This window comes from Typopeltis vanoorti, chromosome 2, assembly GCF_054136105.1.
Source record: "Typopeltis vanoorti isolate ZY-2024b chromosome 2, IOZ_Tvanoo_1.0, whole genome shotgun sequence".
In the NCBI taxonomy this organism is placed as follows: domain Eukaryota; kingdom Metazoa; phylum Arthropoda; class Arachnida; order Uropygi; family Thelyphonidae; genus Typopeltis; species Typopeltis vanoorti.
The window spans coordinates 80,710,931-80,736,765 of NC_143550.1; the positions used below are offsets into that span (position 1 = coordinate 80,710,931).

At 36.9% G+C, this 25,835-nt stretch overlaps 1 protein-coding gene across 1 annotated transcript in view; it reads right to left on the minus strand.

Moving 5' to 3' along the window:
• Positions 1-25,835, minus strand: part of LOC150109208 (plexin-B-like) — a 792,153-nt gene that overhangs the window by 86,079 nt on the left and 680,239 nt on the right. The window contains exons 32-33 of the mRNA XM_090406262.1: positions 19,313-19,477; positions 3,198-3,364 (exon numbers count right to left, since the gene is read on the minus strand). Coding sequence (XP_090262388.1) covers positions 3,198-3,364; positions 19,313-19,477 — 332 coding nt within the window. The remainder of the gene's footprint in view (positions 1-3,197; positions 3,365-19,312; positions 19,478-25,835) is intronic.

Consider the following 25,835-nt stretch of genomic DNA (forward strand, 5'->3'; position numbering starts at 1 on the left):
CTGATAAATTATATGAAAGGAATAACGGCAATTTTTTAAAATTAGTATCTTTTAAAATATGGGCTCGAATTGTTTGCAAAGTTTGATCCCGTTATGGAAAATCATGTTGAAAGGGCCGTACAACGAAACAACAGAGTACACTATTTGAGTAAAGACAGTCAAAATGAAATATTGGAAACTTTAAGCAACGCAATCAGGGATACAATTTTATTATCAATTCGAAAATCTAAATATTATTCCATAATTTTAGATTGCACACCTGATGCAAGTAAAACAGAACAAATGACCATTAACATTCGCTTTGTTTCCTGTGACAATGGAATTGTCAAGATCAGGGAAAACGCTTTAGGTTTTGCAGATATATCAGATTCCACAGGACGTGGTTTATGTGCAACAATAATGGAACAACTGGAAAAACGGAACATTCCCATTGAAGACATTCAAGGTCAAGGGTACGACAATGGGGCAAATATGAAAGGGAAAAAATATGGGCTCCAAAATTTGCTTTTAAACAAAAATCTCCAGCTTTTTAAGTGCATGTGCTGCTCATACTCTAAATTTAATCATTAATGATGCAGCCAAATTGAATGCAGATACAATTAGTTTATTTGCAATTATTCAAGAAATATAAAATTTTTTTCATTCTCTTACAAACGTTGGGCAATCCTTTTAAAGTTCGTAAAACATTCAACATTGAAACAGCCATCAGAAACGCGATGGGAAAGTAAAATTAATGCAATCAGCCCTCTAAGATATCAGTTATGAGAAATTTACATTGCACTTTTTGAAATTTTAAATAATGAAAATCTTAATAAAGAAACTCAGCATGAAGCAGAAACATTATGTGCTAAAACAAAGGACTACAAATTTATTTGCTCCTTTAGAACTTGGCATGATTTACTTAACAGAATAAACCCTGTAAGTAAAATGCTTCAAGACAAAAATATGAACATTACACTTGCTTTAGAATCTATCGAAAACTTAAAAATATTCTTACAAGAGTATCGATCAGATACAAATTTTAAAGCAGTTCTAAAAACGGCAAAAGAACTGAGTGAAGAGGTGAATGGAGAACAAGAATTTAAAACTGGTATGGAAGTTCGACAATGTAAGAAGTCAAGACAATTTGACTACGAGCATCACAACGAAACGCCACAATCGCCAGAAGATAAATTTAGAGTGAATGTGTTTTATACACTTCTAGACGTTGCAATGTGTTCGTTAATAGAATGTTTTGAACAACCAAAAACATAATATGATAATTTCAATTTCTTGTATAGATTACTACAAATTAATAACGAAGTTTTACGAAAAAATTGTGACGATTTAGAGATTCTCTTGAAGGACAGCGACAATAAAGACGTAAATGCAATAGAACTATATGACGAGTTATGTGCTTTCAGGGATATTTTTCGGAAGGATAATTTAAATATTCAAAACCCTTTCGATATTCTTAATTTTACCGTGTCCAATAATTTATCTTTCCCTAACTTTTCAATTGCTTTAAGAATACTATTAAACCTTACCTGTTACTGCAGCGAGCGGTGAACGTTCTTTTACAAGTTGAAATTGATTAAAACCTACTTAAGAACAAGTATGTCACAAAAAAGGTTTGTTAGTTTGGCATTAATAGCTATTGAAAATGATATATGTGCAGAATTAGACGTTAAGACCATTATTTCTAATTTTGTGAATATGAAATCAAAAACCCTAAAATTTTAATTAAAAAAATTTCAAGCATATTTATGTAATTTAATTTATTTTCTGTTATTCTGTAAAGATGTTATTTTTTGAATACTGATATTAAATGTTCTAATTATTTCTGAATTGTTTTCTCATTTTCTCATCTATCTCGAGTTTCTTTTATTTTCCTAAAAGATAGTTCCACTTATAAAAATTATTAAAAACTTTTTACAAGTAACTTGCAAAAATTTTAGTAACTTGTAAAATGAAGAATTTTTTTAAACTTTAGTTCAAATATATTTTAACTTTAATTAAAATTTATTTTAATTTTGTTAGTGATTCGGGTCAGTGAGAAGGCTATAATCCCTGTATCATTATATTCAACAATTAAAGTGAAGTGGCTTTATCAAAATTTGCTTTAACTTTAGAGAATTTTTTGAATATTCGGGTTTTTAACGATTATCCTACCTAATCAACACCCCTGGTTCGTTACATTTAGCGAACCAACGTGTGGCTGTTCTGTCAAAATTTATTTAAGAAATTTCAAATAATTAAGATTTCTTATTATCATAAAAGAACCACACCTGCCTGGATCGTTACAGGGGCACTTAGATAGAAATTGCATGAGGGTGGCAAAGACCCTAGCGCCAGCTCTGGATACACCATATGCAACCTTTTCAACATGAAATGCATAACCTCACATTTTACAACATTAAATTGACAATCTTATCCTTTGCCCACAATGCCAATTTATTTAAATCATCCTGCAGGATATCTATATCACCTTTATCAACTATTGCTCTGATTAGAGCAATAGTTGATAAATCCCTAGTACCCAACCCTGAGATACTCCACTAGTCACCATCATTCTCCTAGATTATGGCAATGATGCAGAGAACCTTAATGTGTGGAAATAAAGAGACATGGTACCATTGTATAAGGCCTTGATCAAGCCACAAATTGGTTACCATTTACAGATTTTGGTCACCTGGTTTTCATGGTGATGAGGATATATTAGGAAGAATGGACTTTGAAATATGAGCTATGAAGATAGATGGAATGCAATCTGTAAAATCCTCATAAACAGGAGGAGGAGATGATTGAAGGGGGAGTTGTTATCAGGTTAATGAGGAAGAAATTTTTCATAGAATGGGAGGAGGATGGTAGAACCAAAGCCCATACCTGAAAACCGTAAAAAGGAGGATGTGAGCAAGGGAATGAGGAGAAATTTCTTTGCAATGGAGAGTGATTGCTGAGTGGAATGTGCCACCTAACAGTGTGGTGAATACAGACACACTGAATGAATTTTGTGTGTGACAGTGGGTACTTCCCACAATAAGTATTTTGACTCCACGGAGCTCTGGTATTAATAATAATAATATTAACAAAAGTTCTTGTAAAACTAAGAATATTCAAAAACTAAATGAACAAAAAAGAATGGGGTCTGAGGCATAACTATGATATATTTTGTTTCCCTAAGAAATTAACAAATTAAAAGTCTTTCTTCATCTTACTTTAGTTGAGAGAAGGCGAGTCAAATAAACTTCAGGAATGGCTTTATGACCCTGCTGTCCCCAAATGTCATCAGGTTTCACTAAGTGCCAGTAGGAAATGCTCATATCACAGGAGTCCAAAGGAAACATACTAGGTGATAAAGAAAGGCTTGTAGCTTGTTCTGTACCTGTTAGTAATATTAAAAAATAAATAACATAATGTACAATGTGAATCTTAAAGATTTATTATAGAAAAATTATCTGAAATATTATTTCATGTCGCTCCTAATTTAAAACAAAATCAAAATATAGCAAGGCTTAGATGAAGCTATCCTACTCTCCAGCCAAAGGCTAATTAGATCTGAAAATGATAACTATAATCATAAATAATATAATTATAATATTTTATAAATTATCTGCTCACTGAAACAAGAATGCAACCTTGAATCAAATCTGACCTCATGTCGGCTATGAGAACATTGGTATCTGCTTCCACTTTACACAGAAGTCTTCATGAAGGTGGTCTGTATGTTAGACAAGTAGTTTAAATGCCCCTATCTCCCACACCACAGGAGAGTGCATTTGAAAAATGCGACAGGCACCATATCAACTACATCCAAAACCAATGGAGGATTAGTATTGTTTACAGATGAATCTTGATTTTCTCTACAAAGTAGTAGATAAGCTTAGGCATTGATTGTTATTCATGACTTATTTTTAATGGTATTAACAATACCAAATGAACTATTTTATAAAAAGATGTTTTATTAACTTGCTTATATTTTGCTGAATTTCAAATCAGCATCACCAGAGCATAATACAGCATGTATACGCAACAGTGAGTAAGTGAAACAATACAATTGTAACAGACAAAAGATCCAAAGTCCTATTTTGGCACCTCTACTGTTGGGAAAGAAAAAAAAAATTACAGCTATGTGGGAATTGCTCTTAAGATAACAGTCTCCCAAATGTTTGGCAAATTAATGCAACCATGTCTGTTCAGGTTAGGAGAATTCTTCATAGCCATGGCTGACTCAAAATAATCCTTCAGACCTGTAATGACTTCTAAATAGCATATTATTTTTCTTCCATCTAATCCTGTGTGAAGGGGTGTCCAAAGCATGGTCTGCCAGTCCTGACATGTCATAATAATGGTAGCGAATGTGTTTTTTATGTTCTTCCAAGCACATGTTAACAGAACTTCCTGTCTGCCCAAAGTAGGTCAAGTCACAGTCACTAGGAACTTCATATACTCCAGGGTGTGCTAGAGCAGTGTTTCTCAATGTGGTGCATATGCCCCACAGGGGGGCAATTTGAATATTTTGGGGGCAATTAGAAAATGATGTTGCATTCGTCACCTCATCACTGATATACTCAAAACACTCACCATTGTCAGCGAGGTGACTAGATGATCCAAAAAACGTTGGGAAATACTGTGCTAGAGGGTGAAGTTTATCCTTAGGTGAGTGGATCAGAGTTGCTAATTTAACATGAGGTTTGAATGTGGTGTGAAGGCCATGTTTCATTTGTACTTGGACTATTTTTTTCAGATGTACCTTTGATAAAGGGAATAGAAATGGTAATGTTGTGTTTCTGTGTATTAGAGGAGGGAGAAGTAATGAGGCTATGTAGTTTTTATCTATTTTGTAGGAATTGTAGCCGTTGGCCAGGAAAGTATGGCTCAGATATTTGAGTTCTTTGTACAGAGCTGTATCATTAGAACAAATGGCTCTGGCTCTGTGTGTAAATGTTTTTAAAATGCCATACAGTTGGACTAGATGATGATGTGATTGTTTATGTAGGTATCTTCCTGTGTGTGTTGGCTTTCTGCAAATGGAAAAAGATAGTGATCCATCTGAAAGGTGGTGTGACTAATGTATCAAGAAAAGGTAAACAGTTATTAGATTCCTTTTCTACTGTGAAGTGGATTTTGGGGAGTTGGCTGTTCAGGTAGGTGATAAATGCATCCAAAGTGTCTTGACCGTGAGGCCAAATGACAAACATATCATCAATATAAAGTAACCACACTAGGGGCTTGTATGTAGTTGTGGTAAGTCCTTTGTTTTCAAAGTGTTCCATGTAAGAGTTTGCTAAGGGTGGGGGGGGACCCATAGAAGTAACATTAATCTGTAGATTTTTCCTTCCCATGTAAAGTAATCTGTATACATAGTAAATTTGAATAATTCAAAGATATCAAGGGGAAATTCAGATTTAATCAAATCAAGAGTGTCTGTTAGTGGTACATTGGTTAATGAAGTGGTGACATCAAAACTAACCATTATGCCGGCTTGGTTGGCCGAGTGGATAGTGTATCTGCTCTTCAGCCAAAAGGATTGGGCATGGATGTTTGTTATGTCTGTGGAAATACTGGTGGTGGTGGTGGTGGTGATGATGATGATGGGCAATAGATGGTGTTGGTGTAGTTGTGGTTAGTTGTAGTTGGTGGATTTGGGTGGTGGAGAGCTGTAGAGCAGGTGCCCTCCCTTGATGGGTCTTTGGGCACCTGGGGGTGTCACGTAATAATAATAATAATAATGTCTGAATTTTTAAGGATATGATTTTTAACTAGTGACTTGAAATGGATTGAAATTATTACAAAAGTAGAGGTGTTGTAAGGTGGCAAGAGACTTGGCTAACTGTTGAGCAAGTTTATGAGGGCCTATCTATGCTATTGACTGTAGGTCATAGGGGAATATTAGATTTGTGGATTTTTAGTAATCCATAAATGTGGAGTAAATTAGCATAAACTGGTTTTATTTTTTTCATGATTTCTTTTGGCCAAAAGTCACTTTTTAAATAATTTGCGGAATTTTTTCCTTTGACACATAGTTCGGTCTCGATCTATATATAATTTGGTACATAGAACTGTCACATAGGAGATCTTGCATTTCTTTGTTATAATCCTCTTGATCCATGATAACTGTTGCATTTCCCTTATCAGCTTTTGTAATAACAATATTTTTATCCTTATACAACTTTTTTAAAGCAGCTGGTGATTCAGTGGTTTAGGTTGCTTGCTATATTTAAAGACACATTATTAGCCATTAAGACACATTATTAGCCATTGCAGGTCAAAGATCATAATGTCCCATTCTACCGTCATTGTGATTTCTAATTTTGGAATTTGTTTGGGCGTAACGGGCAAAGTATTTTTATTCCCTATGTCAGTGGTACATCAGAAAAGATAGCCAATGTACTAATGAAACATGGCCTTCACACCACATTCAAACCTCATGCTAAATTAGCAACTCTGATCTGCTCGTCTAAGGATAAACTTCACCCTCTAGCACACTCTGGAGTGTATGAAGTTCCTTGTGACTGTGACTTGGCCTACTATGGGCAGACAGGAAGATCTGTTAACATCTGCCTGGGAGAAAATAAAAAAATACATTTGCTACAAATTTTATTTTTTGAGTCAGCTGTGGCTACGAAGAATTCTCCTAACCTGAGCAAACATGGTTGCATTAAATGTGTTCATTGTACATGTTGTTTAATTTTTGATGGTATATATCAGAACACAGAATTATAAGTAAATGATTATTTATTAACTTATTGCTGATATTTCGCTGGTGTTATAACCACATCTTCAGAGCACAAAAACACAGTTTGTCACAGTATGTGAGACTACAACAACTTGGTGTAACAAAAGGACTAGTTTAACAAAATTGTAGCAACAACACAAAGACCAAAGTCTTAATTAGGTGCCTTCTATCTAAAAAAAAAACAAAACCAGAGAGAGAGGAAGTAGGTACTAGTTCTGTCTTAAGATGACTGTCTCCCAAATTTCAGGCAAATTTATACAGCCATATTTGTTGAGATACGGAGTATGTTGCAAGGCTTCTGTTGCTTCTAAGACTCTCTGACTTGTAAAAGCTTCTGTGCAGCACTTTTGTTTTCTTCCAGTTGATCCTGTGTGCAGGGGTATCCAAAGCATGGTCTGCTAGGCCAAATTGCCATAGTGATAGTGCGAATGTATCTTTTATGTTCACTGATGCGGATGACCACAGTTCTTCCTGTTTGACCATAGTAAGCTTGATCACACGAGTGGGGTACATGTGATTAGTGTATCCAGGAAGGGCAGACAGTTATTAGCTTCCAGTACCATTGTAAAGTGGATTTTTGGATGTTGGCTATTTAAATATGCTAAGAATGTATCCAATGTGCCTGGGACATGTGGCCAAATAGCAAGCACATCATCAACATAGCTAGCCAAAGTGTTTGAGTGGCTGTGTTGATAGCTAGTTTTTCCAGGTGTTTCATGTAGAAGTTGGCGGGGGGAGAGAAGGGGGAAGCCTACAGCTGTCCCATCTAATTGTTTGTATATTTTTCCTTTCCATGTGAAATATCCTGCATGTATTGTGAACTTAAATAGTTCAAATATATCAGGGGGGAAAGTATGACTTTAGCAGATAAGGGTTTCAACTAGTGGTACATTTGTGAATAGTGAGGTGATATCAAAGCTCACCATTAAGTCTAAACTTTTTAAGGAATGGTGTTGTAAAATACGTTTTGATGGGCAAAAATTTTGACAAAGGAGGGAGAATTGTTTGTGAGAGTGGCTAGTAGCTTGGCTAAATGTCTAGCCAGTTTGTAGGTGGGACTATTTATGCTATTTATAATGAGGCATAAGGGTATACCTTGTTTATGAATTTTTAGTTCCACATATATCCTGGGTGTTTTAACATGGAAGGGCTTGAGTGTGTTTACTGTTTCTTTGGGCCAGGAAGTGACTTTTTTCAGTAATTTATGTACCTTATTATTATTACCCTAAGACCTCATGGAATCAAAGACTCATCTGGGAGGTCCTTTTATCACACACACAGCTCATCATACCGTGTCTCAAACTCCTTGCAGACACGACACTCTCAGGCAAGGCATTCCAATCATTCACAACTCTGCACGAAAAAAACCTGCCTCTCACTCCCCTACTCACACCCTCTTTATACAGTTTCCAGGGATGACCCCTGATTTCCCACTATTCTCTGTAGAACTTCTCCAGCATTGATCCTATAACAATCCCTTACCAACTTGTAGGTCTCTATCATATCTCCCCTCCTCCTCCTGTCCACCAGACTCTGCAAATTACATCTTCTCAATCTTTCCTCATACTCAACATTCCAGAGGTCAGAAACTTCCTTAGTCAGTCGTTTTTGGACCCTCTCCAATATCTCTTCATCCTTCTGAAAACCCGGTGACCAAATCTGGGCACAATAGTCCATGTGTGGCTTAATCAAAGCCTTATACAACAGAACAAGAATCTCCCTACTTCTGCACGTGAGTGTCCTCCGCATCATTCCCAGAAGCCTTTGTGCTGTCTTCACAATTTTGGCGATATGTCCCCTAAATTTTAGATCCTTATCCACTATCATCCCCAGATCTCTTATTTCCTCTACCTCTAACAATACAATCTCACCAAGCATAAATTCTCCATCCCATCTTTGTTTTCAAATTTTAAAACCTTACATTTTGCAACATTGAACTCACATCCCCATTTCTGTGCCCAATCACTCAATTTATTCAAGTCTTCCTGTAAGGCCACAACATCCTCACTACTCTTTATGGTTCATTCCAACTTTGCATCATTTGCAAACAACTGAATATCTCCATCCAAATCTTCACCAATATCATTAATATACAAGTTAAACAGCAATGGCCCTAAAACAGACCTCTGAGGCACTCCACTAGTGACTTTCCTTTTCCTGGATATCGCACCCCCAAACACACACTTGTTGATACCTATCAGATAGCCAGTCTCCAATCCAATGCACTAATCTAATATCCAACCCTATCAGTTTGACTGTCAACTTATCATGAGGTACTCTATCAAAAGCCTTTGCGAAATCCAAGCATATTACTGTGTATCCTTCTCCTCTGTCCAAGGAATTTTATCACTTTATTGTAATAAGTAAGTAGATTAGTAAAACATGACCTCCCTTTAGCAAATCGATGCTGTCCATCAAAGATAATACCATTGTTATTCTTATACCATTGTTAATACCAGTGTTATTCTTTTGTGTGTTGGTGGGATTGCGATCTATAATTTTGTATGTTGACTGATGTTGTAAAAGTGTGTGCATTTTGTTTTCATATTCTGTTGTATCCATCACCACGACTGCATTCCCCTTGTCTGCTTTTGTTATGATAATCTGGTTATTATTATTTAACTCTTATTACGTAACTATTATGTAAATGCTCCTAAGAAATCCGTACCACTATCCACCAACTGTCTGCCCTTCCTGGATACACTAATCACACGTCTTCCAGATGGTTCCTTATCATTCTCAGTTTTTCGAAAAAATCCACACATACAGGGAGATATTTACACAAACATCACACCACTACTCTTCTCAAGAGAACAGTATCTTAAAAATCTTTTCTTTCAGAGTGAGAGAAATCTGTTCCAATGACAATGCACTTGATGCTGAACTGGCTCACTTATGCCACACCTTCTTGGCCAATGGCTATAATTCCCATAAGATAAACAAAATACTAAATGCTCCTAAGAAAACCTTACTGCAACATTATATCTCTCCTTCTCAGTTTGTCTCTATCACAGTGTGATACCAGACTCATTTACTTCACCCTCTTGCTCTTCTTTTTTGCTTCTTTTAATAATGCTTTCACATTCTCCTTCATACAATACTTCTCACCTCTCAGGTCACTGGTTCCAGCCAAAACAAAAACAATCAATTCTTTCACTTTCTCTTTCTGCATTTTCACAGTATTAATAAAATTATTATTTTTTGCAACAGGGAAACAAGATTTTGTAGCACTTTTGTGAAGTACTCATCTTATTATAGAATCGCTGTAAAAAATCATTTTTATGCTCTTTCCCTCCTTTATTTTTATAATTTGATTTCTGGCTTCAGATCTCTTGCTTTTTAGTGCTCAATTTGACTAATCTCTTACTGATTCTGCAGCCTTTCAATCACACTTTGTCCTCTGAAGAACTTTTTTAGATAGTTGGATAGTTGAGGTGGAATACATTTGTTCTAGCTGTAATTTAGATTAAGTCGAAAATAAGAGGTCAGGTGTCTCCATGCACATCCATACAAAATATCCAGAGTGATGAGTGAATGGAGAGGATTGTTTGGTATTCTAGTTGGTAGATAAACAATTTCTATTGACCAAGTTGAAAGAAAAGCTAAAATATTTGCTATAAGCAAATGCAAATACTTCAGCTTCTCTTTCAGCTTAGTTAGTATAAGAAAAAAAGAGTCAGCTGGAGTTGTGGACATGAAAATAACCAAGAAAAATTACTTCACTGTTTCATTAACTGGATGGCAGATAATCAAGCTTCAAGAATATAAAAAAAAAAGTCTAAGTTGTCAAAGTGGTTTTTCAGAATTAGGGGAGTGGTAGAGACAGCAGACGAATGATATATGGGAACAAGGAAGCTTTGAAGCTAGACAAAGTCAAAAAGAGGAGATTCAAGAGTTGTCTTCCTCTGGCAAGTAATATCAGACCCACAATAGTATATGTGGCACCCTTGTGGCAGCATGAATCATACACGGTGTAATTTTGGATAGTAGAGGTGGAGTACATTTGTTCTAGCTGTAATTTGGACTAAGTGTAAAACAAGAGGTCAGGTGTCTCCATGCACATCCGTGTCTGTAGGTGGTGGAACACATAATTTAAGTTGGCATTTATGCAATGAATGATGGTTAAGTGAATGCAGAGAGATTATTTATTTATTTTGGCAAGTTTTTTGAGTGTTTTAAATTTTGCAAAGGGTTTTTTGAAGATGTTTTTTTTTTTTTTTTTTTTTTTTTATAAACTGCAGTGACACTATGTGTTTGATGATGTTGAAAGTTTTTAAAGATGCCAAGAAATTATATTCTTGTTTAATCCTTTATCCAAGTGTAAGTAAACAAAATTTGCATGTAAAGCATCTTCATGACTAGGCCACTTGTATAGAGAGGCTAGTGACTTCAATTAACTGCCTTGGTATCCCATAATGCAAACCACACATCCTTTTGGATGTATATAATGCTATGCTTTATGGGATAGGTCGCTACATGTTTCAACCTTTGTTGAGGTCTCATGAGTTGGAGCCAGATCCACAAGGGAAATATATGACTTCTGATTTACTTCAACCTTGGTATCTCTTCTGGGTTTTGTTTTCCCAGATGAGACCTCAATAATGGTCAAAACTGGTCTGAGTAGTGGCTTCCCATAACGTATAGTATTATACACACCCAAAAAGATGTGTGCTTTGCGTTATGGGATATGAAGGCAATTAATGTGAAGTCACTAACTTCTATGTACAAGTAGCCTAGCCGTGAAGATACTTCATGCTCAAACTTTGTCTGTTTACACTTGGATAAAGGATTAAACAAGAATATAATTTCTTGGCATCTTTAATTTAATTATACATATTTCAGTTTCACTATTATTATGATGTCTTAGAGACGAAAAGGAGCATGGGGGGCATGCAGTGAAGAAGATGCATTCTTAGACATACAAGGGGTGTTCAAAAAAAGATCAAACTTTTTCTATAAAGATTTTATTGCTCATTTTACAACATTTTAGGCACTGTCCCCTCTACTGGTGATACACTGTTCCTAACATTTCTTTCATTGTTGAAATACTTCCTAGAACGCACTCTCTGTGATTTCACTTATTGCATTTTTGTGAATCTCCTCTATGGTTTTTGGAAATGACATCCTCTCAAGGTAGTTTTAAGTTTGGGAAACAGGAAAAAGTCTGCTGGGAATAAGTCGAGAATAGGGTGAATGGAGCACAATGGATGTCTGATCTTTTGCCATATAACTGCGGATGAGAGGTGACATCGAACATCCAAGTCTGGTTTTCCCATAATTCAGGCCTCTTCCTGCACACAGCATCCCTCAAAAGTGCTAAAACTTCCTGGTACAACTCTTTGTTTACCATCTGACCACAAGGTACAATTCATAATGGACAATGCCTTTCCAATCAAAAAACACAACCAACATCACCTTGATCTTTGAGCGACTCATCCATCGATGCTTAAACCACTCATAGCACTGAGTTCGGCTCATACAGTCCTCCCTGTATGCATGGTTAAGCAACTGAAATGTCTCTGTAAATTTTTACCAAGTTTGCAGCAAAATTTCACACACATTGTTCTTCAAGCTCTCATTATCACTTTGTCACTAATCCAACGAACAGCTTGTGCGCTTGCTCACTTCAGTGAATGTAACTCAACAACTAATGCTCAAAGCAGAACAGGGCAAATAGAATTTTTTTTTGTCAAAACCTGCAACTAGGTGTGTTCAGTACCTGCAGTGCACTCTCTGTGCTGCCATTTGGTGCACTATTTAACACATTTGCTGCCAACTACGAGTATACTCGTAGTTGGTATATGAGCCACACAAGCCAGCTACGAGTATACTCGTATGACGCTTACCGCCGGCAACGAGATTACCCGTACTGACCTTGAAGAAGTGAAAATGCTTGGCTTGTGGAGCTAGCAGCAAAACTGTGTATAATCATAGAAGGTATATGCTCCACACAAGCCAACTACGAGTATACTCGCATGTCGCTTACCGCTGACAACGAGATTACCCATACTGATCTTGAAGAAGTGAAATTGCTTGGCATACGAGAACAAACTATGACGAAGTAGCATGGCAGCGAACGTGTTAAAAAGTTAGGTCTTTTTTTTTTTCTTTTAACACACCTTGTATACTCCTTTTTAAACAAAACTTTTCTATGATTTGTTACCACCAAAAGTTAAAAACAATACAGTCAGATTCACCAACTGTAAACATAATAGTGACCTCCAGTTACAGACAGATTCTTAGATACGATTGTCACATACTACACTGTGAGTCCCTTGCATCATGCATGCTGCTTAAGGTGTCATCCCTCAGTAACTATATAAATTCTCTTTTGCTCTAGTCTATATTCCCATAGTTGAAATTACTCATAATGATAGTCCTTGTATCCATAAGATTAATCTATCTATGCAAACAATCCTCTTCAGATGACCATAGTCTATAGCAGCTCCCGAGTCTGTATTTTATCCCCAAAACCTCTACTAATAAATCGCTTCAAATCTGTTACCTTACTCATACTATCACCACCATTTCCAATTACTACTCTAGTTAGACTCAATTCATCTGCAATCATTAACCAGAACCGCCCCCCCCAACTTATTTGGCTGGTCTTTTCTGAATACACCGTACCTATGGCATTCTATTCTGTAAGAATGCTCTCTTCTGTCAATCAAGTCTTCTCACTAATGCCAGTGACTTTTTGCATCTATTATGACAAGAATTCTTCACTTTATTGTGATTTTGAGATGATCATTATCCTCACAATCAATGTTGATCACCTACCTTAATAACATGCATCCAAGCTCTCATGCAGCCACCTCAATTAGTGTACTTGTCTATTTCAAATGCAATCCATCCTACAAGAGCAAACCCTTCCTGCAATTAAAATCATCCTACATGTCAACATATTGTACACCATTTTTTCTACACAGTCTGCTCACTGATTCACTCGCAATCACAGCTCTCCTGCCCAGTTTACTTCTGCAATACCTTGGTAACCTTTAGAAAACATTATAGCTAGCTATTCATTTTGTTCCGATGAGTTCATAGTGAGAGTCTGCTATATTCAGCCATTTCATTAATGAGCATTTCTCAGAATGTATCAAGTGATGTACCTTGATAGTTTTCACAAATATTTTGTGAAATTAATTTTTACAAAATGTGAATAAATTTAAGGAGAAGTATGATAGGTATTGTGTGAAAAATAGTTAGTGTGTCAATGTAGAGTCTCCTGTGATGAATCTTCTGACTCCATGAAGACACTGTTATAACAATAATAATATTTTTTTTTTTCCAGATCACAAATTACTCCCACTCTCAGTATGCACATGTTTGAGAGAATCTTTTCTGTAGTTTCACAGTCATCATTTTCAATATCCCCATTTCATTCATTCAAACTCTGGTAATTCATAAACATAAACTTGACTTTGCATATTATTTCGTTGTATGCAAAGTGAAGTATAAAGTATCACTTTCAAGTTTGAACAATTTTTAACACGTTGGCATAATCTTTTATGTAATCTGTAATACGATATCGAATATCTTTCATATTCCTAAATATCTGTACAGTTTTTTTTTTCCTCATGTAACTCAAGAAACTTGTTGCATCATTATTAAACATCCAGAAAGAAGTACTGTAAAAGGTTATGCCACTAGTTAATCAAAACAAAAAGGTTCTTTTTCTTAATTTTTCACAGGGCATCAAACTACATCTTTAATACTAATGAATTTCTCTTAGAAGTCATAATTTCCAAGCCACTTCTGCAGGCTGTTTGGTTTGTATGATACAAAATCTGGAGGTAGTATTGTAATATTGAGAAGACAGACACCATTAATGTAAGAAGCATCAATGGAAAAAAAAAGTAGAGCTAGCAAAAAATTACAAAAACACTATGTTTATATAATTGGCATTACTGATGCTCATCATTTTTTACACCAAAATGCAAGCCCATAACATTCTGTGTGGGCATCAATGCCTTATCTGATGGGGAGGGGAAGGCTAGCATTACTCCCATTGACTGCTATATCTGTTAATTGCATGTTGAAAAGTTGCATGTTATTGTGTAAAATTAAAACCTCAAGGGTCCAAATGAAAAAGCCCTTCCATCTCCTATAAAAGTCCTATAAAGATTCCTTATATCATCATTGGTATTTGAACCAAGGCCTTTCCAACCAAAGGCCAAATTTTACCATGTTCTTGCAACTAAGCCACAGAGATATGGCTGCAAGTAGTGAGTAGAATCTTTTTTGCATCTGAGGCAATGATGACAACAACACTTGAAATTGTCGCTTCGTTCACTTCATCCCTTAATCATCCAATTATATGGATTACCAAAAATTCATAAAGAAGGTACTCCACTTAGCCCAATTGTGGAAGACATTGATTTGTCTACATAAAAGCTCTCCAAGTATCTAGCCAAATCTCTAAAATGTTTATTCGGCTCAACCTCCTCTTTCCTGTTCATTTTGTTTCAAGTATCAAAAACCTACATATTCAAAAGGAGAGAATTATGGCTAGTTTTGATGTCATTTCCCTCTTCACAAATGTGCCTACAGAAGAAGTTTTAACTCTCACTTAAAAGATAAATTATCGAAAAAAGTAATGCCTTTATTAACCCACTGTATTAATTCTGGTTATTTCCAATTTAAAGATACTATTTAAAAACAGAACTTTGGTTTAGCCATGGGCAATCCTTTATCTCTCATACTGGCGAATTTATATTTAGAATCTTTTGAGGAAAAAGTTATCTCTTCATTCCCATTGAAGCCAGGTTGTGGAAAAGATATATAGATGACATCTTCCTAATTTGGAGTAATGGACCCGATTCCTTAAAGAATTTCCTAGACCATTCAACACCCGAAAATCCAATTTACTGAGAGTAAAAGATTGATGGTTCTCTTCCATTCCTAGATATCAAACTTGCCCATGGATCTGAGAAATTGAAGATTTATTTCTATTTACAGAAAACCCACTCACACTAATAGATATCTCCATGCACAGTTCCATCACTATCTGCCTCAAAAACTTGGCATTATCTCCATGACAGGCAAACGTGCTTGCTCCTTCCTCTGTGAAGAAGAGGAGATCAATAAAGAACTTCAATTTCTTCTTACAACCTTTCAGCAAAATGGTTATTCAAAACAAACAGTTAATAAGCTACTATTCAATCCACCTCCTCACCATATTGAAGATAGAAATAATGAAAAAGCTACATATCCCTACCATATATCAGTTCCATTTTGACTAAATTAGCTAAAGTTTTCAAAAAATATAGCATCTGGACTTCTTTCATGAAATCTGGAGGAAGGAAATCTGGAAGCAGCACAAGATGAATAATGATAATGATCAGTTGCAATAAGAGTATAAAGAGCAGGCCAGGAGAGTGACTTGGTTAGGACAGCAAAAAGTGCAAGACATGCAGAAATTAGCATGACAATAGCAAGATGATGTTAATGGATGAAAATAGTAGATTGGCAGCTGCTGAAGAGGACATAGCTGAGTTATTCAATGAGTACATCAGAAGCTCAACTGTAGACAATGAAACGAGAGAACCTTACTGGTGAGCAAGTAAGAGTTATAGGAAGAGTTAAGTAAGATAGATATCAATAAGACAATAACACTTGATGACATATGAACAAGTGTCTTAAGAGAAGGTTCCAGTGAGTTAGCATCAGTCTTGGCCAACCTGTTTAACAAGAATCTTGCAACAGCACAGGTCCCAAAGGAGTGGAAGGAAAGTAAAACTGTTCCACTTCACAAAAGTGGCAATATGGCTAAGGCTACAAATTATAGGCCAATCTATATATCTGGGGTTGTAGTAGTTAAGGTATTGCAAATATTGGTGAAAGCTTGGATACAAAAATGGTTTGATAACAGTAGTATTCTCTGTGCTTGTGAGTATAGCTTTGTTAAAGGGAGGTCATGTTTAACCAACTTGCTTATATACTATAACAAGGTGATGAATGTATTGGACAAGTGAGATGCATATACAGTGGTATACTTAGATTTTGCAAAGGCTTTTGATAGATTGCCATACCATAAGTTGATAACTAAACTGGAACAGATGATATTGGATAATAGATTAGCAAGTTGGATATGCAACTGGCTCTCAGATGGGTATCAGGAAGTTGTGTGTGAGTATCCCAGAAGAGGAAATTCACTAATAGTGTGCTGTAAGGGTCTGTTTTGGGAAAACCGTCTGCAGATGATGCAAAACTGGGGAGAGTGATAAGGAATCAAGCAGATGTTATGACCTTATTGGGGGGGGGGGGGGCATGAATAGATTGTATGAGTGGGCAACAGTATGTAATTATCAGTTCAATGTTGACATTTCACATTTTTCAGTTCAATGTTGACATTTCACATTTTTCAGTTCACGTTTTATAAGGTGACAGCAGAATTTGATAAAGGAAATGGCTACATCACAATACTTCTGGACTTTTCAAAGGCATTTGACAGAATATTGCAAGGAAAACTATTATATAAGTTGAAGCAAATGGAAATGGATATGAGGCTGGTGGCATGAATAGAGGGGTGGCTGACAGAGAGACATCAGAGGGTGCAGTGGAATCGAGGTGAATGTGGGTGACTAGTGGAGTGTCCCAGGTGTCCCAGGGCTCTGTACTAGGACCACTACTCTTTAATTTGTACTTCATGACTATTTTTCTTTTATCATGTACTTATTTTTCACGGTATTAACAACACCACAAACACTTTTATCAACAAAGATGTTTTATTAATGCTTATATTTCGCTGATTTTCAACTCAGCATCATCAGAACACAACACACTTGTAAACGCGACAGTGAGTGAGTGAAACAATATAATTGCAAAAGACAAAAGATCTAAAGTCCTATTTTTTTTGGCGCCCTCTAATGGGGGGGAAAAAAACAGCAGTTATCCAGGAGTTTTTCTTAGGATAACCGTCTCCCAAATTTTTGGCAAATTAATGCAACCATATTTGTTAAGGTTGGGAGAATTCTTCAAAGCCATTGCTGACAAAAAATAATCTTTCAGATCTATAACGACTCCTAAATAGCACATTTGTTTTCCTCCATCTAATCCTGTGTGAAGGAGTGTCCAAAGTGTGGTCTGCCAGTCCCGACTTGCCATAGTAATAGTAGTGAATGTATCTTTCATGTTCTTCCAGGCAGATGTTCACTGATCTTCCTGATCCCATAATAGGCCAAGTCACAGTCACACGGAACTTCATACACTCCTGGGTGTGCTAAAGGGTGAAGTTTATACTTCACCCTTTAGCACACAAAACAGTGAATAGGTTTAAGGAGATGTATGATACTTATTGTGTTAATGGATACAGTGGGTCTTCCATGATGAGTCTTTTGACTTCATGGAGTGTACATATAAATAATAATGTTGCAAAGTGTAAAGTTCTGAAATTTGGTAGGCAACAGTGGTATGCAAAGTATACACTTGCTGGGGAAAATTTAGAGAAAGTTGAGGAGACAAGAGACTTTGTAGTGGTGGTGGTGGACAAGAATCTGAAATTCAGAGATCCTGTTGCACAATTTGTGAAGTCATCTTAACAGATTATGCCAATAATGGAGAGGACCACAACATATGGAAAGAAAGAAGTTATGATTCCATTGTATAAAGCCTTGTTCAAACTTCATATTATTGTGCATAGGTTTGGCACCTTGTTTTCATTGCAATGAGGATATATTAGAAAGGGTCAGAGAAGACTGACTAAAGTTGTGAGTGATCTTTGGGATGTAGGACAGATTGAGGGAATGCAGTTTGCAAAACCTTGTGAATAGGAGGAAGAGAGAAGATATGATGGAGACATATCCTCTATGTGGAAGTAATTTTTCACAGAATGCGAGAAGGGAGTAAAACAAGTGGATATTCCTGGAAGATGTATAACTAGCAGGATCTTTGCATGGAGAGTGCTGGTGAGTGAAATGCATTACCTGACACTGTGGTGAACGATTATACATTGAACGAGTTTAAATCATGGTTTTGATGGTTTTGCGTCTAACAATAACAATGTATACCTCCCACTATCAGTCTTTTGACTCAATGTAGATAACAAAGAGACTAACTTAGTGCACAAAACTTTAAAAAAAAAAAAAAAAGTCTAATTTTTATGTGTGTTTCACATAATGGATAAGCACCTATTAAATTACTTTTGACAATCCATCCACTGATATTACTCTGCACTTTCACTAAAAGGATTTGGGATGTTTACTAAAGTTTTCAAGATTTCAATTTTGGAATCTGCCAGTGGTTCAAATCTGACCATTTATTTGTTTCAAAATCATTGAAAATGGTAGTAATTCTGTTCCCACTAGATGAAATTTAGTGAAATCTCATATTTAGGTTAGCAACTAAAATGTGTCAGTCACCTCAGTTCTAGTTTATAGCATGCTGCTTTTAGTAGCAAAATTACGCAAAACAATTCAAAACCACGCAAAAATATACATTACAAATGACAAATTATCTGTCTATGGTGCATAAGCCAAAAAAAAAAAAACTAAATTCCTATGCTAATAAGAAAGCAGTGTGAAACATGCCTTCTTATTTATGACATTCTTGGATGATTTCAATAACATTTTATTCAAATAACAATGAACTTACAATTTGAATCAAATGTGCTGTTCCTTTTTATGACTAGATTCATAACAGCTAATTCTTTTACTCCATAGTGTTTTAAGGTATTCAGCTGTCTCCAGCCATTTACAGTTTTGGTTGTATGATCCTCATCTGAAAGAATCAAATGTCCACCACGAATCTGTCGCCATTCTAAAAACAAAACAAAAAATAATAATTTAATTAAATGCAATGAACAGGCATAAAAAAAGATATTCATAAAAAATACCTCGAAGAATACAAAGATTAGAAATTAAGTTTAATTTTGAATGATTACTACACCTCCGAATCAAAAAATGAATAATCAAAGAAAATGTGTTGAATGATTTGCAAATCTAATTTACTGCATAGAAGATAATTATTACCAAATATGAATTAGTATCATCTAAATCTACATACTTTGTAGATTATAACCATTCACAAAATTAGAATAATTTTTAATGTAGTTCAAAAATATTAGAATATTCCAAATTTTTCCCGATTGGTTTTGAGGAGAGCATAGAAATAGCATATATTTCAGTAGCTGTGGGACTGAGTTGTGTGTGAGGAATTGTTCGCACATGAATTTCAGAAGTTTCATATGGTGTCTCTACACAAAGAAGGCCAAACTCAACAGTTTATAGCTAAGGAATTCAAATGTTCTCAAGCAAGCATGAGTAGAGTATTAAGACAGCATTCTAATAACTGGAGTTTTCAAATTAATCACTGCAATAGTGGTTCAAAGTTAATAGCTAGATCAAGAGATGAGAGCAGATTGAAAAATATCATGAAGAAAACCACATCCAAAGTGTAAGATATTTTCACAGGAGATGGAAAGAACTAGGTGTGAATATGTTTAAATGAGTGTTGTACAGAGATTCTTTAGTAAGAGGTGTGATAGATGAGAGTTTAATTAAATCGTACCAACCTGGTGCGAACATTAAAGATGTAAGCAAGTCTATTAGAGCGCAAAAAGAAGAGGATGAAAGAATTGATAGTAGTAGCAGGAACGAATGCTTTGAAAGGAGATAAAATGGCTATGAGTGAGGATGTGAAGAAATTGCTTGAGGTAGCAAAAGAGAAGAGTGAGGGAGTTAGGATGGTGAGTCTGTTGCCGTGGTATGACAGTGAAGAGTATAGAAGGATGGCCATAATTGCAAATGACTACACGTGAATTATGCAGGACGAATAGTGTGAAATTTGTGGATGTATGGAGTGAGTTCGATGGATGAAAGGATTTATATAAGATGGATGGCTTGCATTTGAATGGATTTGGTGTAAGGAGACTTGAAAAGGTGTTGTTGAATGAAGTGGAAGTGGATGTACAGAATCAGGGAAACTAGAGTTATTAAGGGGGGGGGGTAGATATACAGACTTTATGGAGACAGTTGAGTGTATGAATGTGTGTAATATGCCCAAGCAAGTAGGAAGGACAACAAATCAGAATGGGATACTTAATATAAGGCATCAAATTAGGGATGGGACAAATGGGCTTCTGCAATTCATGTATACTAATGCCAGAAGTATTAGGAACAAGAAGGAAGAATTTTTGGCCTTGGTTGGCACTTCCAGGCCACAGGTTATTGGCATTAGTGAAACATGGCTGACAGAAGATGATATAGCTATTGGGATTGAATGTGAGGGGGTATAGTGTGTTCAAGAGTGACAGGGAGAATAAAATGGGGGGGGGAGGAGTGTTATTGATGATAGTTGATGAGCTACAGTCAAGGAGAATAGAAGTTGAACTGCAGGATAGAGAAAAGAGCATATTTGAGGCTATTTGGTGTGAGATTGAGGCTAGCAGAAAAAAATATACAATTGGGTGCTGCTATAGACCAGGTGATGGAATAGATGGTGGAGATAGTATGCATAAGCAAATAGAAGAAATGAGTGGAAGGAGGGTAATTATTATGGGTGATTTCAACTATGGTCACATTGATTGGAAGGAGGAGAGGACACATGGGAGGAAGGAATTGGATTTTATGAGGTTATTAAGGGATAACTATCTGAGACAGCATGTAATGGAAAATACTAGGGGTCAGAGAGTGCTTGACCTAGTAATTGCATCTGAGAATTTCGCTGTAACGAATATGACCACGTTGCCACCAATTGGTGAGAGTGATCATAGGTCTTGACTTGGGAGGTGGCTAAAGGTGTGAAATTTACAATTAAGACAGGGTACCTGTGGAATTATCGGGCTGGTAAGTATGGCAAGCTTAGGAGTTTGATTGGTTCAGTGCCATAGCACATAAAACTGCAAGGGCTGGATGTTGATAGTGCATGGGAGGCAGTTAAGAAGTGTTTGCAGGAGACAATGGCTGAGTGTATACCTGGAGTCCAAATAATAAATCAAGTAGGGGTTAAATGGATGAATAACACCATTAAGCTTGAGCTGCAAAAAAAGAAACAACTGTGGAGGGAATTTAAGGAGAATGGTGACCGGCAGGCACATAAACTGTATAAAGCACATGCCAGAAGGGTAACGAGTGTGGTAAGAAAAGCAAAAGCGGATTATGAAAGAACATTAGTCATGCAGGCTAAAGGGAATCCCAAACGGTTTTTTCGATATGTTGCAAGTAAAAGAAAAAATGTATATGGCAGAATGATTTTAAAGAATGCGGCAGGGAGGTAACCAAATCAGTTGATATAGTAGAATTAGTGAGCGAGCACTTTGCAGGAGTATATCATCCAGGTAGTGACATTGCAGGAATGAAAGAACCAACAGCTTATATGGGAATTGTGGTGAATCAAGTGGAGGTGAATAGTCTATCACAAAACCTCAATGTCAATACATCTGTGGGATTGGATGGTATACCAGCTCGTGTCATACGTGAAGGTTAAAGAATTGTCACTACCCTTGACCATTATGTTTAATTTGAGTCTCGGGTCTGGGTTAGTCCCAAGGGGGGTGGAAAGAGGTGAAAATAGTTCCACTGCATAAAGGAAGTTCCAAGCCTGCTGTTGTAAATTACCGACCGATCAGCATATCAGGAATCGTTATCAAGGTCTTGGAGAAAATAGTCAAGAGGAAAATACAGGTTTGGATAGATGAAAATGGGATACTGTATGGGGGACAACATGGTTTTGTGAAGGGTAGATCATCCCTCAGTAACTTGTTCATGTTTTATAAGACAGTGACGGCTGAACTGGATAAGGGTAATGGGTTTACAGTGATTCTACTGGACTTTGCTAAGGCTGTTGACAGGATACCACATGAAATTCTAGCCAGGAATTCTGCAGGCATATGGGGATGGATATAGGGTTGGTGAAATGGTTAGGAGGGTGGTTGATGGAGAGATATCAGAGAGTGGTTTATTTGGGAGTAGAGTCCAAAAGATGGCCTGTGACTAGTAGTGTGTTGCAGGGTTCTGTTCTTGGACCACTACTGTTCAATTTGTTCATTAACGATATAGGAAAGGATCTGAGAGGAACTGTGCATCTGTTTGCGGATGATACAAAGTTAGGTAGAGTGATAGTGAATGCTCAGGATGTCAAATTTTTGCAGGATGATTTGGATAGTTTTGGAGGACTGGGCTAAGGAGAATGGATGTCAATTTAATGTGGCAAAATGTAAGGTTATGCATTTTGGGGTGAAAAGATTAGCAGCAGTATATCACATTGGTGGAACTGAACCCCAGGAGATAGACGAGGCCAGGGATTTGAGAGTGTTGGTGGATAGGGAGTTGAAGTTTAGGGGCATATCGCAAAAGTGGCTAAATCAGCTCATCAAATCACTTGGTTGCTGAAAAATACTTTAACAAGCAGAGACAAACAGGTCATTGTTCCTCTGTATCGAGCCTTGATAAGGCCCCATCTTGACTGCTGTGACCAGATTTAGGTGCCAGGGTTTCTTCTTGATGGGGAGGAGGTGGAGAGGATCCAGAGGCGAGTGACCAAGATGATAGCAGGTCTATGGAATGAACCTTATGAGAACAGGTTGAAGATTTGTGGGTTGCAGAAATTGGTTGATAGGTGGAAAAGGGGTGATATGATTGAGATTCAAATTACTGAAGGGTTTCTATAAGATTAATTCAGAAGATATTTTTTGAGAATAGGATTGGTGGTGGTGGGAGGACTAGCGGCCATACATGGAAGCTGGGCAAGAGCGTGGTTAGCAGGGGCGTTAGAGCTAGGTTTTTTACTTGGAGAGTGGTGAATGAGTAGAATAAGCTGCCAGAGTCTGTTGTGGGTGCCATTACTGTAAATGAGTTCAAGGCGAGTTATGATATATATATATATATACTGTGTGAATGTCAAATAGTTGTTCTTGTCATGATGTTAGAGCCTCCCTCAATGAGTTTTCTTGCCCAGATTCTATGTATGACCCCTAGTCCTCCCACCACCAGTTCTATTCTCAAAAATATCTTCTGAATTAATCTTATAGAAACCCTTCAGTAATTTGAATGTCTCAATCATATCACCCCTTTTCTGTCCTATCAACCAATTTTTGCAACCCACAAATCTTCAACCTGTTCTCATAAGGTTCATTCCATAGACCTGCTATCATCTTGGTCACTCGTCTCTGGATCCTTTCCACCTCCTCCCCCATCAAGAAGAAACCCTGGTGCCCATATCTGGGCACAGTAGTCTAGATGGGGTCTTATCAAGGCTCAATACAGAGGAACAATAACTTGTTTGTCTCTGCTTGTTAAAGTATTTTTCAGCAACCAAGTGATTTGATGAACTGATTTAGCCACTTTTGCGATGTGCCCCCTAAACTTCAACTCCCTATCCACCAACACTCCCAAATCACTGGCCTCATCAATCTCCTGGAGTACAGTTCCACCAATGTGATATACTGTTGCTAATCTTTTCATCCTAAAATGCATAACCTTACACTTTGCCACATTAAATCGACATCCATTTTCCTTAGCCCAGTCCTCCAAACTATCCAAATCATCTTGCAAAATTTTGATATCCTGTGCACCTCACTATTGCTCTACCCAACTTTGCATCATCAGCAAACAAGTGAACACTTCCTCTCAGATCCTTTCCTATATCATTAATGAACAAATTGAAAAGTAGTGGTACAAGAACAGAACCCTGTGTCACACCACTAGTCACAATCCGTCTTTTGGACTCTACTACTGAATAAACTACTGTCTGATATCTTTCCATCAATCACCCCTCCTAACCATTTCACCAACCTTATATCCATCCCCATATGCTGCAGTTTACTGATTAGAATTCCATGTGGTATCCTGTCAAAGGCCTTAGCAAGGTCCAGTAGAATCACTGTAAACTCATTACCCTTATTCAGTTGTCACTGTGTTATAAAACATGAGCAAGTTACTGAGGCATGATCTACCCTTCACAAAACCATGTTGTCCCCCATACAGTATCCCATTTTCATCTATCCAATCCTGTACTTTTCTCTTGACTAATTTCTCCAAGAGCTTGACAACGATTCCTGATATGCTAATCGGTCGGTAATTTACAACAGCAGTCTTGGAACATCCTTTATGCAGTGGAACTAATTTCTCCTCTTTCCACCCCCTTGGGATCACTCAGATGCGAGACACAAATTAAACAACATGGTCAAGGACACTGATAATTCTTTAGCTGCTTCGCGTAAGACCCATGCCGGTATACCATCCAATCCAACAGATGTGTTCACATCGGGGGTTCTGTAATAGTCTATTCACCTCCACTTCATTCACCACAATTCCCGTATAAACTAATGGTTCCTTCATTTTTTCAATGTCACCACCTGGACGATATACTCTTGCAAAGTGCTCGCTCAGTAATTCCACTATATTGACTGATTCTGTGATCTCCTTGCCATCGGCATTCCGTAAAATCATTCTGCCATATACATTTTTTTCTTTTACTTGCAATATATCGAAAAAACAGTTTGGGATTCCCTTCAGCTGCATAGCTAATGTTCTTTCATAATCCGTTTTTGCTTTTCTTACCACACTTGTCATCTGTCTGGCCTGCGCTTTATACCATTCATGAGCCTGCCGGTCACCTTTCTCCTTAAATTCCCTCTATAGTTATTTCTTTTTTTGCAGCTCAAGCTTAATGGTGTTATTCATCCATTTAACCTCTACTTGATTTATTATTTGGAAGCCATTGCCTCGTGCAAACACTTCCTAACCACCTCCCATGCACTATCAACATTTAGTCCTTGCAGTTTTACATGCCATGGCACTGAACCAATCAAACTCCTAAGCTTGTCATACTTACCAGCCCGATAATTTCACATGTACCCTGTCTTAATTGTAAATTCCACACCTTTAGCCACCTCCCAAGTCAAGACCCTATGATCACTCTTACCAATTGGTGGCAACATGGTCATATTCATTACAGCGAAATTCTCAGATGCAATTACTAGGTCAAGCACTCTCTGACCCCTAGTATTTTCCATTACATGCGGTTGCAGATAGTTATCCCTTAATAATCGCATAAAATCCAATTCCTTCCTCCCATGTGTCCTCTCCTCCTTCCAATCAATGTGACCATAGTTGAAATCACCCATAATAATTACCCTTCTTCCACTCATTTCTTCTATTTGGCTATGCATACCATC